The sequence below is a fragment of the Alexandromys fortis genome, unplaced genomic scaffold (assembly GCF_014885135.2).
Source record: "Alexandromys fortis isolate MF-2015 unplaced genomic scaffold, M_Fortis_MF-2015_v1.1 scaffold_275, whole genome shotgun sequence".
Classification (NCBI taxonomy): domain Eukaryota; kingdom Metazoa; phylum Chordata; class Mammalia; order Rodentia; family Cricetidae; genus Alexandromys; species Alexandromys fortis.
The window spans coordinates 429,825-445,743 of record NW_026068182.1 but is presented as its reverse complement, the minus strand read 5'-3'; the positions used below and the strand labels follow the sequence as shown (position 1 = coordinate 445,743).

Below are 15,919 nucleotides of genomic sequence, written 5' to 3'. Positions count from 1 at the left end.
GAAAATTGCAGTCAATAATCATGAAAAGTAAATGGCTGCACAGTGCAATATTAGTTGTCTAAGAGAAGATTAAAATTCAAGTCATCTTCATTGATTAGTCCAAGACAGTAACTAAAATGAAAATCCATGACCCAATTACCATGTAAGGCAGTTAGCATAAGATTTTAGCTGTTCTGTTTTATTTGAAGTCTCAGTCTGTTTGATGGTGCCCATTTAATGGGCAGATAAATCACTTTAAAAGCACAGGGGTACTTTTAGTATTACAGATGTCTCTTGTCGATATCATCAAAGAATATTTTAAGTGGACTTTTTTGAAGCGTATTACATCTGTACTTCAATTTGACAATTTAAGGTGAGTGGATATTTATTCCTTAGCATTGAGATACAGCATTTTACAATAAATTTACAATGTTTTACATTAGTCTTTAGTGTGTAATTTATTTCTTAGTGTATAAGCGCAGTATACCTTTTCAAATATGAGATGTATCATTTATTTGCCATTCATTGCTAGATTGTTTGGTTAAGTCTTAATAGGAAATATCCTGAAAAAAATGGAAGGATTGACATCTACATGGTGTTTTCTATAGAAAAAAATCTAATTTACAGCAATCTTGATAAGTTTCAGATATCATACCATATAAGATAGCATTCATTAAATATCTACATTGATCATGGGGTTTTGCTTCTAAGACATAAGTCTTGTATATGTATGTATGCATGTATCTTCATATATATATATAATGAAATTCTTTCTAATTCTATGCATTCTAAATATATTCTATATATAAAAATATATAAAAACATTGTCTGTGTTCATAGACATATATTCACATAAGGTAAAGAATCGTTACGTCACATCAGCTGAAAAGAGCAGCAAAGTGGCAAAATTTCCAAATAAAGCAATGTGAGACTTTATGACACCCTACACTTTTTGTTTCCACAGAAATTCATCCAGGAGAACAAACAGGAAAAAAGAAGAAAAGCTGTTCCCTCCTGCACTTTCCCCACTGCTGGAGGACCCTCCACGTCGCAGAAATGTCAGTGGCAACAATGGGATTTTCAGTCAAGACAAAAACATCTCAGTGGCTGGACAACTCACCTCTTCCAAGCCTAAGAGAAGTGAAGGCAAATTCTGTGCTACTTTCAAAGGGATAACTATAAATGTAAGTTTCTTACAGGAAATACTGTGTCAAATAAAACATTGTTAATGCAGCTTAGCCAGTGGGACTTTGCCTCAGGAATGTCACAAGGGTGTAATAGGCACATAAAAGCCAAGTGTGTCATTGTATACAAATGTAGCGAGAGGCTGCTTGTTGGTTGCCAGCCATACTCAAACTCTATTAGTTTAATATTATTATTTAATATTATTATTTTTATTATAATAATAGAATGTCCTTTGATTCAGTCTCTGTATCTTGAGGGTGAATGCAGAAAATGCCATGTAGATGGCACTGATCTTCTAGTGGATGAAAGAAACAGATGGAATCAAGGTCACCCAAGGTCACGAAACAGGAAAAGGGAATCCCAAATTGCTTCTTTCTACCACTCAGATTTGTAAATGTTAATTGTTGGAAAAACAATGGTTAAACTGGATTGATCTTAAATATGAATCTATTTCTAAAAGGCACACTAATGTTTCTACACTAAATGACTCTATAGTCCTTTGGATTTTCTGTAATGCAGCTTGATTAGCATAGATTCTACAATGGTATCATTTCAATATCCATAAACAATGCCACTTTATTTTTCAGCTATAGGAATATGAACTATTGAAACCATGAGAGAATTAAAGAATGTTAATTTTAAGAATAGAGTATTAATTTTAAAGAATAAAGAATGTTAATGACAAATATATATCTCCCCTAGACCTATGCACACATCCACACATATATCAATAAATGAGGATATACATCACCTACATATGCCCACTTTTCTTTAAATATGAAAATATGAGTAACTTCTTAGATTTCTGATATGACATTTTTAGACCTGAACTCTGTAGTCCATTTAACAACTCATAAAAGACAATGAGGTTTCTTAGCTTTGAAGACCCCGACACACAAGCCTTCCTTATTTAAAATATCTAAGATGACTAGAATGACATGCTTATTTAGGTAAATGCAATTACAAATATAAATATTTGTACTAATGTGAAGTTGAAAATTTCCAAATTTGCAAACGTGTGTGTGTACTTTTTCACATAAGGTAATTAATCATCAAATTACACATCATTTCAGCTGAAAATAATCTATAATGCTGATAATTAAACTACTTATTCTAAATATTATAAATTTTATTATGAGAAAGGTAATGCTTCATGAAAATATAGTCAGGTACCCAAGAGATAGAAATTACTGGGGAAATGTTATAAATACCAGTATATTTTCTCCTGGAAATGCATCATTCTTTCATGTTTTATGACAAATTTCTGATTTCTTAAAATGTATGGACTTGTAGACAGATTTCATGCTTACATTCTTTTCAGGATCATGACTGTATCTAATATTTTCCAGTTAGATGTTTCAGTACTATCATCAATGCCTTATGTGTGGTACATATGGTGTTTCAAGGTTCATGTCAGGTATCTTGGTCATAGAAACAGTTGACACTGTCAGTCTGACTCTAACAATGCAGATATGGAGCTGGTATAGGAGTCTCTTACAGCTGCACATATCTGGTCTACACACAATCTATGATTATCTTTAAAATATTTTTCTATATACATCATAAGAATTTACACACACACACATATATATATAGTTTCTGTACATTTATATTAATGTGGCCTAGGTAGTAAGAATTATCTGATAGCCATGAAGCTCAAGGATCAAGTGGAAAAGATCAATTTTCATGGATTTAAGGACTACCATATTTAGCTTTTATCTTTAAAGTGAATTCTTTCACCATGGCAAGCATGCATTCCTATGTGCCTGGATACACTCAGCAAATTCTAAGAGCACTGGGTGAAGGGGCATAGCCATAAACCAGAAATAGCTTTTAATCTGAGGTAACCAATGAGACATACTTGTGCTCAAAGGAGAATATAAAATGGCTGATGATTTATAGCTAAAAAGGAAGAGAGACAGTCCTGTGAATGGTACAAGGGACATGAAAGTACATTTGGCTACAGGAACAAGGTCATTTTGCTAGTGGAAGAGGCACTTATCTCTACCTGACTGTTGCAATACTCCTACGATGGAGACAACCACAAGAACTGGCAAACCGAATTGCAAGCTCCTAAGTGATGAGATGGAATACCATCCTTTCTTCGAATAAAATAGTTATTTTCCTACCAAGTTTCTGAGAAAAAATTGGACCATCTTGGCGGATCTTTACAGAAGTGGTCACTGCAGATTCAGAGCTTCAAAGGGAAAGGTTGATGTTTCCATTCTGGAATCATCTGTTCATTGCTGAGTCTGTATCAACACATGGAAGTTTGACAAATCTGATCAAGAAAGAAGTTAACTGAGGGACAAACCTTGAGTCATAGCAATCTTAGGGAGACACAAGCTAGTAAGGATATAAGGGATAAGTGGAACCAGGGAAAGTATTAACAGAGATAGAAAAGGCAGGCTAGTCCATAGTTGCCAGGTGGCGAAAAGCAATCTGTCACATGAACATGGCAGGCAGTCTCAGGACACAGTGCAAGCACATAGTTCCTATTCTCAACACATACTGTCTTCTGAATTCCAGATTTTCTTAAGCAATGCCAGTTCAAAGCAAAGCTCTCAAAAGTCTCTTATTCACTTGGTATTTGACCTAATGCAAACTAGGTTTTACTCTCTCAAGGCTTCAAAATACCATGGCATTCACTTGTCAGATAGCAGTCAAAGGCTTCATAAGTCAACGATGTGTCAGCTTCCAGCCAGCTAGGACACTGACTGCTGCAGAACAGTGCCAGATCTCCTGATCCTTTTCTCTCCCTTCCTCCCTTCACTTCTCAGTCTTTCTTCAACGTTTTTCTCTGCCTTATATTATTCCTTCCCTCCTAGATAAAACACCAGAACCTTACCAATAAGTCGCAGCCTCGTTGCAATGCACAGATTAATAGAAGTGGGTTAATTTAACATATAAAAGCTAGCTAGGAACATGCCTAAGACATTAACCAAACAATGTTGCAATGAACATAGTTTCTGTGTGATTATCTGGGCCTGGGCAGCCAGGAAACAAAAGCGCAGTCTCCCTTACCTTGCTGTTTCCTACTGTGCTTGACATCGGTGAAGAAATGTTTTAAGAAAGCCAGATCTAATGGCTATTTGCCCTCCTTTTTTCCAGGAGGGAGATGTTCCAAAAAAGGCTGCTTCTGCCACCATTACTGTCACCAATACAGCTATTGCCACTGCTACTGTCACTGCTACTGCCATTGTTACTGCCACTGTCACAGCTACTGCTACCACCACTGCCACGGCCACCACCACAATGACCACCACCACTATTTCTACCATCACCTCTACAATCACTACTGGCCTTATGGATAGTAGTCACCTGGAGATGGCATCCTGGGCAGCCTTGCCCCTCCTGTCTAGCAGCAGCACCAATGTTCGAAGACCCAAGCTCACTTTTGATGACTCGTATGTTCTTCCCAGATTATTGCAGACCTAGTTTGGGAGTGGTGATTGGGGATGAGGAGAGTATGGACTTTCTAGTGCCATGCATGTGTTTCTTCATATAAAAGTTCATATCTGCTCTTGTAATGTTAAATGAAAACCCCTTGCACATGCATACTCCCATCTCTAGTAGGAAATGTCTTTAGGCCACTTTAATACTAGATCTTTGATACTGTTTCCCAAGGTGGAGTTCTCCTTCTAGGCCATTTTTGTTCATTCTTATTCATGACTTCAGTTATATAGAGAGATTTATAGCTATGTTTTATATGACATGTTTGGGCAACTGTAACAAGTGGGCTTAGAGAATAAAGGTTTCTGTCCTAATAGGTCATCCTGCAATTCAAAGTCCAGTTATAGTGTCATTTCAAGGTTCCTATCAGTATTATATATGAGTGAGTGACAATATTAGTATGCTTTTATCAAGCATCATGTAGGAATAAATTAATAACCACAAATATTTGTACTATTCATTTTCTCAATGAAAAGATGAACCACTGGTTTGTAAAAGATCTTATTTTGTTTGTTTAGTGTTCACAATGCTGATTTTTACATGCAAGAGGCTAAGAAGCTGAAACACAAAGCTGATGCACTGGTAGGTTTCCTTCTTCTCATTGCTTCGCCCTACTAAAGTGTGATGTTCTAAATGGAAACAAGGAATAAATGCATTTTTGCAAATGGGGCAAACTTAAAGTAGTACCACCTAGACCTTTTTAAAGCATTGCTGCACTTACATGGAGATAGTGAATACTGCAGTACCCTGATTCCCAAAGTTCTTTGGACCTGGGTTCTCATGTTATTATTTTTTATCACTTTTTCTCCCTTTGGACCAACTTTATAAAATCATTCATATGTACCATTGTCATGGTATTTTATATGAATTGCTCTGGGTATGATGGGAGCTTCTGTTGGGCCCAACAAACCAAATCTGGGGTAGAAAGATGGAAGGTTTTGAGTCTTAAAAATAGGTCTTAACCTTTGATTTGGAGAAGTGTAAGCTACATAAAAAGTTCAGATTCTTCCTGCATTTGCTTCCATGTACTGAGAGCAAAGTTCATAGTCAGGCTTTTGTCTTCTGATCACAGGATGATAATGCTATCATCTTGATTTCTCATGAAATAACTCTATCTCTCAGGATCGTAGTTGAGCTATACTAGTGATAAGCTTACTATGTTGAATCATTTATCCTAACTGATCCTCATAACAAGGGATCTCAACCATATGTTGCAGCCATTTGAGTTGCTCAAACTACATCCAAAAAACAATGAAAGACAAATTTACTGGACTGAGGTCCTGCCATAATAACCAACTGACTTCCAAATGCAACTGTTTAAGAATCATGGTCCTAAAGACAGTCTTAGGGTTAGATACCTCATTGCTTACTGTATCTCAGAACAATTGCAAATATCAGTTCAATGGCATTATGAGGAAAAATACTATCTTCAAGCACTGCCTTGTGTCATTTCAGCCCTTAGCAATTTAAACAGCAGTAAGAAATGAAAAAATGGGGAAGTAGCAGATGCAATAAGCAAAGGCAGTTGATATTGACCACACATTGGTTACAGTGAGCCTGAAATGATATTGCATCACAGTTTTTGCAGTGCCAACTAGAGCTAAAGGCTGGATTTTCTCCTGAAAACTAGTTTCCCACACCACTACACACAAAAACAACAAGGGAGGCTTGAGGATGCCATTGAAGAGACCTGGGTAGATTTTTGCCTATAATCACTGGATGATGGCTAACAATTTAAAAGCTACTGGGTGTCAGTAGTGCTGCCTGGAAGACTAAGGGTTTTCTGCAAATGTTTTCAGTTCTGGAATGAGAAAGTATATGAATGTCCCTTTTACAAGGTGGCACATGGAATGATCAAGAGACCTTGATGCACATCTGAGGCCATTAGAAAAACTGAGAAATATCAAAACTACAGAGATCCCCGAATATGGTTAAGGAATTAAATCATGGACAGCTGTGAAGATATTGTTTCCATGGGGACAAAAATTGATTTTTTTTTTTTTTTTTTTTTGGTTTTACGAGACAGGGTTTCTCTGTAGCTTTGGTGCCTATCCCGGAACTAGCTCTTATAGACCAGGCTGGCCTCGAACTCCCAGAGATCCGCCTGCCTCTGCCTCCCGAGTGCTGGGATTATAGGCGTGTGCCACCACCGCCCAGCTCAAAAATTGATTCTTAAAGTGTAAAAAATACTACTACCTAGATCTGGACCATTCAAAACAACCACATAAAGAGATACTCAGTATTTTCTTTTGTGAAAACTTCGTTGGTAGTATATAAATGTCTTTGGAAATTCGTTGGAGAAGTATGATCACAGGGGTAAAGGTTGAAACATAATCAGAATGATATTTTCCTTGAGGTTTTTAATCTATCTTCCTGTTACAAAAAAATATTTCTAGTTCAAACCTTTCAATTTTGGAATGGAGAAACTGAAGTTATCTGGCACTATGGCTATGTAATTTTCTTTCTGGACTTTAATATTTGCTCCTTTTGGAAAAAGATAGGTTGAGTCTTGATAATATTTAATTATCATTCCAGCTATGGGTTGTGAATTAAAACTCACCTTCAAGAACCATAATATACATATTAATTCCCCAAAGGGAAAGCTAGTTAAGTCTGAAAACTTATGGAAATCATCTAATAAGACAAAATAGAAAGAAACTAGTTTATAGCTATGCACTTAGGTTTCTATAACAAAAAGTTGAAATAATGAAAAGTGATATTTCTACCCAACAGCTACACAAAATATCACAGAATTTCTTTAGTACATGTATTAAATCATTTTTAGAAGTGAGCTACTCTGTCATTTAAAAGTTGAAATCTTCACATTGCATACACAATATTTTGTTAAAAGGTATGCAAAAATTAAAATAGTTAAATCTGCATTATAGTGGTTATTTGACATAAGGCTCGATATTAGTAGAATTCCTATACCCAACTATCAAAAATTGAAAGTGTAAAACCCTATTAAAATGCTCACTATGAAAGTGTCATATATAATATTCATTACATGTGAAAAAGAAATCAGTATGGCTAAATCAGTTTATCATGATCATTATCAAGGCTAAAACCTTTTGCAATAAAATTTTACTAAAAAATATTTACCAGTGCTATATTTTTGGGCTTTTCGACGCTATTTCAACCCATCATTTCCAATAAGAATAATGTGCTTTTTGTCAACTATCATCCTGGAGCTTCTCAGTTTTCAGTTTGTTGCTCTCCACCTTGAGATTGGGTTGATGACATTCTAAAGCAAGAAGCAGCCTATGAAGATAACAAAAGCAAGGCTTAATTGCAAGATCTGACTAAATGATACTTCAGTCTCTGGTTAGTTCTGTACATTTGGTGATTAGAAACTAGTCAAGTAATTTGTTTAGATTTTGGTTGGCCCAAATGTAACTGAAACACCAACAGTTATGCCATAATCCATTTTGATACCTTGGCAGCATTTTCCTCTTTTTCAATCAGTCACAGTCAGGGCAATAAAACATTAAACTAGTTCCTTCATCATTAATACCAATTTGCACACTGTCCTTTCTCCATTTCAGGGTTTCTCAGATGAACATCTGGAACATCTAGTTCTCTATTGCAGAGGTTGTCCTTTGCATTTCAGAAGGCTTAGGAGCCTCTCTAGTCTCTGCTTACTAGGTGACTTCTATCCCCAGTGCTAACTACCCATAGTCGTCTAATGATAAGTGCTCCCTGGAAAATGGGAACAAAATTATTCACAGCTGTGAATGGTTCATTTATATTAAGGTGAAAAAAGACTATCAAGTTGACAGTCATTTTCCTGTTTCAGTTTGAGAAATTTGGCAAAGCTGTGAATTATGCTGATGCAGCGCTCTCCTTCACTGAGTGTGGCAATGCCATGGAACGTGATCCTCTGGAAGCAAAGTCACCATATACCATGTATTCTGAGACTGTGGAGCTCCTCAGGTAAATAGCTTTCCTAGACTCATATTCCCAAAGTAATTTTATACAGAGTTAGAAGCTGTTAATGCTTTTTGCTTAAATATAATTTCCACAATTAGTGTGTCCAAAAGTCACTGTAATTAGTTCCTGCCGTTTTATTAATGCCATAGAATATTTATAATTGATGGACACTGTTTTATAAATTATCCCCTTTAGAGGTTATAATGTGAGTCTGATAATTTGTAATATTCATTAATCTAAAATTAAGATGTCACAGGTGAAAGTAAAGTATAATCATTTTATCATGTGGCATTGGCTTGCCTTTTCAAAAAAAAAAAATTAGTGCTCTCCAGATTTATATTAAGAGCCATGTTTTCTAAGGCCTTCTGTTTGGGTTATTATAAAAGGAAGGAAGGACTGGAAAGATATCTCTTTGGGTAAAGGTGACTGCCACTAAGACTGACAATTTGAGTTTGATCTCAAAGGCCCAGACGCAGAAAGGAAAAAATTGACTTGTGTAAGTTGTCTTTTGATCTACAAAGATGGACTGTTGCATATACACAAAAACAAACAAACAAACAAACAAACAAATAAATAAATAAAGGATCATTTTTAATAAGAAGGAAACAACATTCTCCTTTGGGATATTGAAGGTCTTAAGTATATAGCAGAATTTTCATGCATCTGGAATAAGAAATTCAGATAGAGTGTTGGCAGCGCTGAAGATCAAGAAGAAAGGAAGATAGTGGAGGAATATATATTAACTGCATATATTATTGTATTAATATTCATATTTTAATGAAAATGTATGATGTCTTGGTAGAGTCATTCCTGTGGATTCCTAAGAATATATTAGACATAAAGCAAAGGATAACCAGCCGATAGTCCAAGACCCTAGAAAGCTAGGTAACAAGGAGAATCCTAAGAGAGGCAAATATGGATCCTCCTGGGAAGGGGAAATAGATAAAACCTCCTAAGAAAATTAGGACCATGTAGGGGGACAGAGAAGGGAGAGTGGAAAGGGAGGGGAGAAGGAGATGGGTGAGTAGAACATGAAGGAATGGTATGGTTGAGAAAAGGGAAGAATAGAGAGGGAGAGCAAGGAAAGCAATATCTTGATTGAGGGAGCCATTATGGGGCTAGCGAGGAACCTGGTAGAGTAAAATTTATTGCAAATCAAAAAGAAAAGAAAAAGGAGGTAGAAGAAGTACTCACTCTAGTATTTTTCAGTGATTTGAAAATCTTAGAACAGGAATTTAACCTTTCCCTAAATAGTAGACATGTACCACAGTTCACTGCATGGACACAATTATCATTTCTTATACTGAGGATAATACCTAGACCCTTGTTCTTGCTGTATAAGTACTCTACCACTGATCAATATCCATCAACCACCAAATTACTTTCATCTGGATGAGTAGGGTTTTTTGTTTTTTTGTTTTTATCTGAGAGGTTCTTCTATTCTATTCCTGCCAGCTCCATTGCTTAGCTATGAAAGGCTTCTTTATATTATCAGGCTTTTTTATACATAAACTGTTAAATAACTTCAGATCTTTGTGCAGAAGCCTTCAAACAAACACTGGACAGATATATCTTAAGAATTTCCCAAAGAAAGTATTCCAAAGAGTAAATATAGAGAATACTATAAACACCATAGAACTGAAGGATTTTAAAATTAATTTTTGTAAGTGTACAAAATAAGACCTTTCATTATATTTTTTATACAGATATCATGGTACTTTGATCATATTGCCCCTACCTCCTTCCTCTTTCCCCTCCCTTTTTAGCTGGTTCCTTTCCTCTTCTCAAATAATCCTCCTTCATGTTATATAACATAAAATATATAAACAAAACAAATATTTGTAGTTTATTATTAAATCTGTATATGAAAGACAATGTACATTATGACATTTTTCTTCTTACCTTCTTTTGTTCCCATTACTCTCTCTTTGTACAACTTTCTATTAATATATTACTATCTAGTAATATTATTATCTAGTAATATATGACTATTACTATAGTCATATATTATTATTACTACTACTTTTAGTTATAATAATAAACAAAGGTTGATTCCAAGGAAAGATACAACCTTGCCTTCGGTCATTCAACCATGTTTGTCTTGGAGATACTCCTTAGTAAAAAATATAATTTTTGAAAAAGTATAATAAAAAATTTATGGCAAAAGTGAATGAACAATGAACAAACAATTTGTGTTCCTCGACTCACTCAAATATGCAAATTCAGGCAATGTATGCTATGTTAACAAGAAAATGTTAATACTTCTTATTTAAAACCAGATGAAAGAAAATTATATTGTAGGTCTCTTCTGTATCGCTGATGAGAATAGAAATTCATCACTGAAAATTTCAAACAATTTGAAAATATATCAAAAAAACCCACATGAGAAAACATTTATATCTCTGGATACAGGGTTTCAATCTCTGAAAATATGAATTTCCTTAAAGACATTTTCACAATGCTGAATTATTATACTTTTCTGTTATTGAATAAAACAAACAACGTCTGCCCCATCTCAAAAAAGAAAATGCTTTAGTGCCTCAAAATGAGACAAGGTGGCAACTCGAGGAAAGTTAAAAGAACTATTAGGATTTGGTTTATTTAATGTTGATCTGAAAGTTACAGTTTACTAAGTAAAATAGTGGAATGGCAAAACAAAGGAAAATATAGAAAAACGTAACAGTATTGTAGAACACAATACATATATGTATATGTATAGATAGATAAACACATATGTATGTATATGACAACAATCAATAAGAAGCAACAAAAATCATAATAGAAGAGTAATTAATTATATCATAGAACATTCAAAACTACTTTGCAGCCATTGATACATAAGAGCGATGAAGTCTAAGCAGTGACATGCAAATGTGAAATCATATTAATGTATAATGAAGGCCTGAGCTCAGTGGTAAATGCTTGTCTATCATGTGGGATTCCCTGGATTTAATCTCCAGTACTTCAAAACACTTAAATCACGCTGCCTAATTACATACAAATTACAATAAAAATGTGCATGCATCTAAATCAAAGTAGAAGGAAATAAGATTGTAGCTGTAATTGTGAAAGGGTGAGATTATAAGTGTCTTCCTTCTCTACATTTTTTTTCTTTCTTATTACTTTTTAAAGAAACATATTCTCTTCTAGAAGTACATAAGCAGGGGCTGTACAGATGGTTTAACAATTAATGCACTTGCTGTTCTAGCAAAGAACCCAGGTTCTGTTCCTAGCATATACACATGGAGGCTCACAGTTGCCTATAGTTCCAGTTCCAGGGATTTCAACACCCTCTTCTCTCCTCTATGGGCTCTATATATGTAGTACCTGGTACACATAAAATTGTACAGACACACTCACACATAAGAATAACAACTCTTATAATTCACAAGTTAGACACCAAATTACATTCTGTGATAAAAAGATGAAGAGAATCATTAAATCATTCTTTCTTAAATTATTTCAAAAATACATTTCCTTATTTATAAAATAACTATAATTTAATCATTACATCATCTATTAGTACTGACAGAAATATATTTTGTGGAATCTTGGTGAAAGTTAATGGAGAATTTATTGACATTCTCTCTAAAGTCACTATTTTAAATTTGATTTTTGAAGTAATTAAAGCTTCACATGCAGTCGTAGGAACTAATACAAGAATTCTTGAGTACCCTTCATCAGATTGCCTCCATGATAATAACCTCTGTAGCTGAAGTTCAGGGTCATAATCAGGGCACTGGCAATGGCATAATACATGGACTTCATCAGATTTCATCAAGGAAGTTTTTTATTTCAGATTTTCCCCAGTTTTGCATGATCTCATTTATACATTCTCTTTATTTATCATATTTTCTGTGATTTGCAAATTTTTTAATGAGAGAAATTTCTATTGGGAATAAAATGACTTGAAATGAATTAGGTCTTTAGGCCCATTTCACCAACTGAAAATCCACTATTGAATCACTTTTGAATGTGGTTGCAATTAGGGGATGACTGCAATATGAATACAGTGTTTAGTAGTACAATATTATCTGGAAGAGATTTTTATTGCTCTCTTCCCAACAATATGCTGGTTATAGAGGGAGAATCCTGTTTTTTATTTCAAATAATTAGAGTTGTTCTTAGTCCTGGGAATCTATAATAGAAATGTATTTGTGAAAACAAGAATTCACCACAATGACTTGACATTTCAGTAATACAGCTGTCAAAGAAAGTTAGATATATTACATTATTAAAATACCACTACTTGCCATGTAACAATGGAAAGCAGCCACATCAAGTATACAAGTCCCGTTGCTGAAAACGTTCTCTCAACAGATTTTGAGAAGTTACCATGAAAGCAGAGCAGATAGCATGCTGAGAAAATTCAAAGTCTTGAGTGGGGATGAGCCAGGGCCCCTGGTGCTCTGGAGAGGCTGTAATAAGTAGCAAATAAGAGGATATGATAGGCTCTCTATTGCCTTCCATAAATGAGGGCTTACTCACACAGCCTACACGTGTACTTCAATTTTTTTTTCTGCTACGGTGAACTCAATTACTTATTCTGCTAAAAGTACCTGTGAAATTGCATTAAAGCTTAGACAATGATTTTATGCAATGAATTGATTTCTCAAGACTGAATGCTCAGAATGAGTTGTGCTCAACTAGAAGGGAAAAAAAAGCAAAGAGAACTTTTTGATCTTTTTATCACAGCATCATGGAACAGTGATAATTAAAGAAAATGGAAAGGCAAAATATACAAGCCACATAAGGTAGGGCTGTTTAGACTTAAAAATGGTATGAAATCAGTCCTTCAAAACACACACACACACACATCAAACACGCATACATGCATGCACACATTTTTATAAAAGAACATATATAAAGTTTGAGCTATTAGAAGATAATTTTTACCTGATTGAGATCTCCCTAGTGAATGTCAGACGTGGTTCTTTATTATTTCCTCATCTGTCATAAAGTAAACTGAGACGGACATACTTGCTTACCTTGCATAGAAAACAAATATTGTTTACCTAGCAAGCTCATAGAGACAATATTTTCCAGCCAGCATTCATACATAGCCAGAAACTCGAGGATATTCTACAGCATTATTCTAGAACATGAATCCATGATTAAACTGTTCAGTTCTTGATGTCGCATCAGGTCCCATTGTGCTGTGTAGATCACCCTTTTGTATATGGTTTTTAGAAAGGACCAGTCTGGCCTCTGCCTTAAAGAAAAAGTGGAGAGTCTAAGTCATTTGGGTAATCAGAATTTTGAAAGGTCAAGATGCCACTTGAGTATGTCTTTTTTTTTTTCTTCATAGGTATGCAATGAGGCTGAAGAACTTTGCAAGCCCCTTGGCTTCTGATGGGGACAAAAAGCTAGCAGTATTATGGTGAGTTTCACGAGGTCGCAAGAAAAGTGCTGAAAATGCAGCAGGATGCGAACATGCCGCATCAACTTAAGCAGCTTATTCCAGATGATTATTCTGGCTTTCCAGTGAACTGTTAAAGGATAACTAATGGATTTCTTCAGTCACTGACTGAACGTCTACTCCCCCCTTAATTTATACCCTTATCAAAATGGGATTGAAATAATTCCACTTCATTTACTAAGTGTCTTTATTTACACATGTTCCTGAAACTGAGATTAGACGACTGACTGCAAAATATGAATGTGTATTTAGCAGTGCAGTCTTCTTGAGGCACTGTTGCTAACTTAATCCTTTTCTCCTCACGCAGCTACCGATGCTTGTCACTTCTCTATTTGAGGATGTTTAAGCTGAAAAAGGATCATGCTATGAAGTATTCCAGATCACTGATGGAATATTTTAAGGTAATTCTTATTTTGTATGATTTGTGGGTAAAGGGTGATCAAAACCAGAATGAAACATGCTGGTCATGTTAGCAGATGTCAGATGATTAAGGGAAGACAGATACTGCCTGCCACAGGCCACAGTCTTCTGATTCCCAAGTGAGAAGGTGCAGTAATGCCGAAGGTCTATAACAGCCTCTTGACTGCAATTAGAGGAGATGCATTCTGCCTGCCATCAAGGTGATCATAACTTGTGTCTGTGGGTGTAACTAATCTCTCATCTTAAAAAGGCCTGTGCTGGATGGTGGTGGTACATGCTTTTAATCCCAGCACGCAGGAGGCAGATGCAGGCAGATCTCTTTGAGTCTGAGCCCAGCCTGGTCTACAAGAGCTAGTTCCAGGACAGGCTCCAAAGCTACAAAGAAACCCTGTCTCAAACAAACAAACAAAAATAAATAAATAAACAAAAAATTAAAAAGACCATCTAAGAAATCCTTCAGCAGGGACAAAAGTCACCATAGCTACACTGACAATGTATGGACATCCCTCTATGCCTCTCTAAGTGTTTTGCTTACTGGAAACCTCGGAGAGCTGTAGTTTCCATCTAAGGCATTTGATTCTGTTGGTTACCCAAGAAAACAAATGGACAAAATCATCCTCTAGTGAACTGAGGTTGTTTGTTTTTGTTTCAATTTACAAACAAGCAAGAGAGGTAACCACACACAATGCCAACATTTGGGAATGAACCCACGTAAAAATCCAAGCAGGAGCATGCCACTAAGCTTGGCTACTCCGTGCTCCAATATGGCATTTGTCTACTACTACTGGCCACAACTGAAAATTGAGGTGGCTTACTGCTCCTTCATTTTGGCCCATCTGGAAAATGATTTTTTGCCAAGTACATGAGACCTCTTGGCCACATTTCACCTAGCAGTTATCTGAAGTGAACTATGTCATGACCTTGTAGCAAATATCCTGTAAGTACTAGTGTCTGTCTGAATCCCTAGTACTAGGGACCCATCTGAAAACATGAGCAAGATCCCTAGTGACTGTGTGGTATGGATAGAATGCCATAAAGCTAGGTCTTATGTGGGCGAAAGGGATTGCATACAATAGTTCTCTGGTCCTGTCTTAAGTCTACCTTCTCACAGTGTACAGTAGAAAGATGGGTCTTGAATTTCATTCGACATCTAACATCCCCAGATGGCCAGGTCCCATGCCCCAAACATGTGTCCTGAGATAGGGCCTGAGAATGTACATTTCTAGCCAGTTTCCAAGTCATTCTCATGATGCTGGCTTGTCATCTTCCTGATAGCCTCTGTTCTAGTATCTGCCCTCTGTGCCCTGTCAGGGAATTGGAAACTATCAAGCAGGTGTTAAGTAACCCACCTGCCTGTGGATGTGCGGTGCTCATTTAGTCAAGTCTTCAGAATGCACACTATGTCTAGCTTTCTGTGACACCAAGGTAGCACTGAACTCTTATTGGATTCTAGAAAGTTGTGACTCTCTCTCTCTCTCTCTCTCTCTCTCTCTCTCTCTCTCTCTCTCTCTCTCTCTTTCTCTCTCTCTCTCT

General features: G+C 35.9%; 1 protein-coding gene across 4 annotated transcripts in view; it reads left to right on the top strand.

Annotated features, from left to right (window-relative positions):
• Window positions 1–15,919, top strand: part of Aff2 (ALF transcription elongation factor 2) — a 521,318-nt gene that overhangs the window by 489,774 nt on the left and 15,625 nt on the right. For all 4 annotated transcript variants that reach the window (XM_050129237.1, XM_050129236.1, XM_050129235.1 and 1 more), the window contains exons 12-17: window positions 944–1,163; window positions 4,276–4,571; window positions 5,136–5,199; window positions 8,414–8,550; window positions 13,856–13,927; window positions 14,274–14,367. In XM_050129237.1, the coding sequence (XP_049985194.1) occupies window positions 944–1,163; window positions 4,276–4,571; window positions 5,136–5,199; window positions 8,414–8,550; window positions 13,856–13,927; window positions 14,274–14,367 (883 nt within the window). The remainder of the gene's footprint in view (window positions 1–943; window positions 1,164–4,275; window positions 4,572–5,135; window positions 5,200–8,413; window positions 8,551–13,855; window positions 13,928–14,273; window positions 14,368–15,919) is intronic.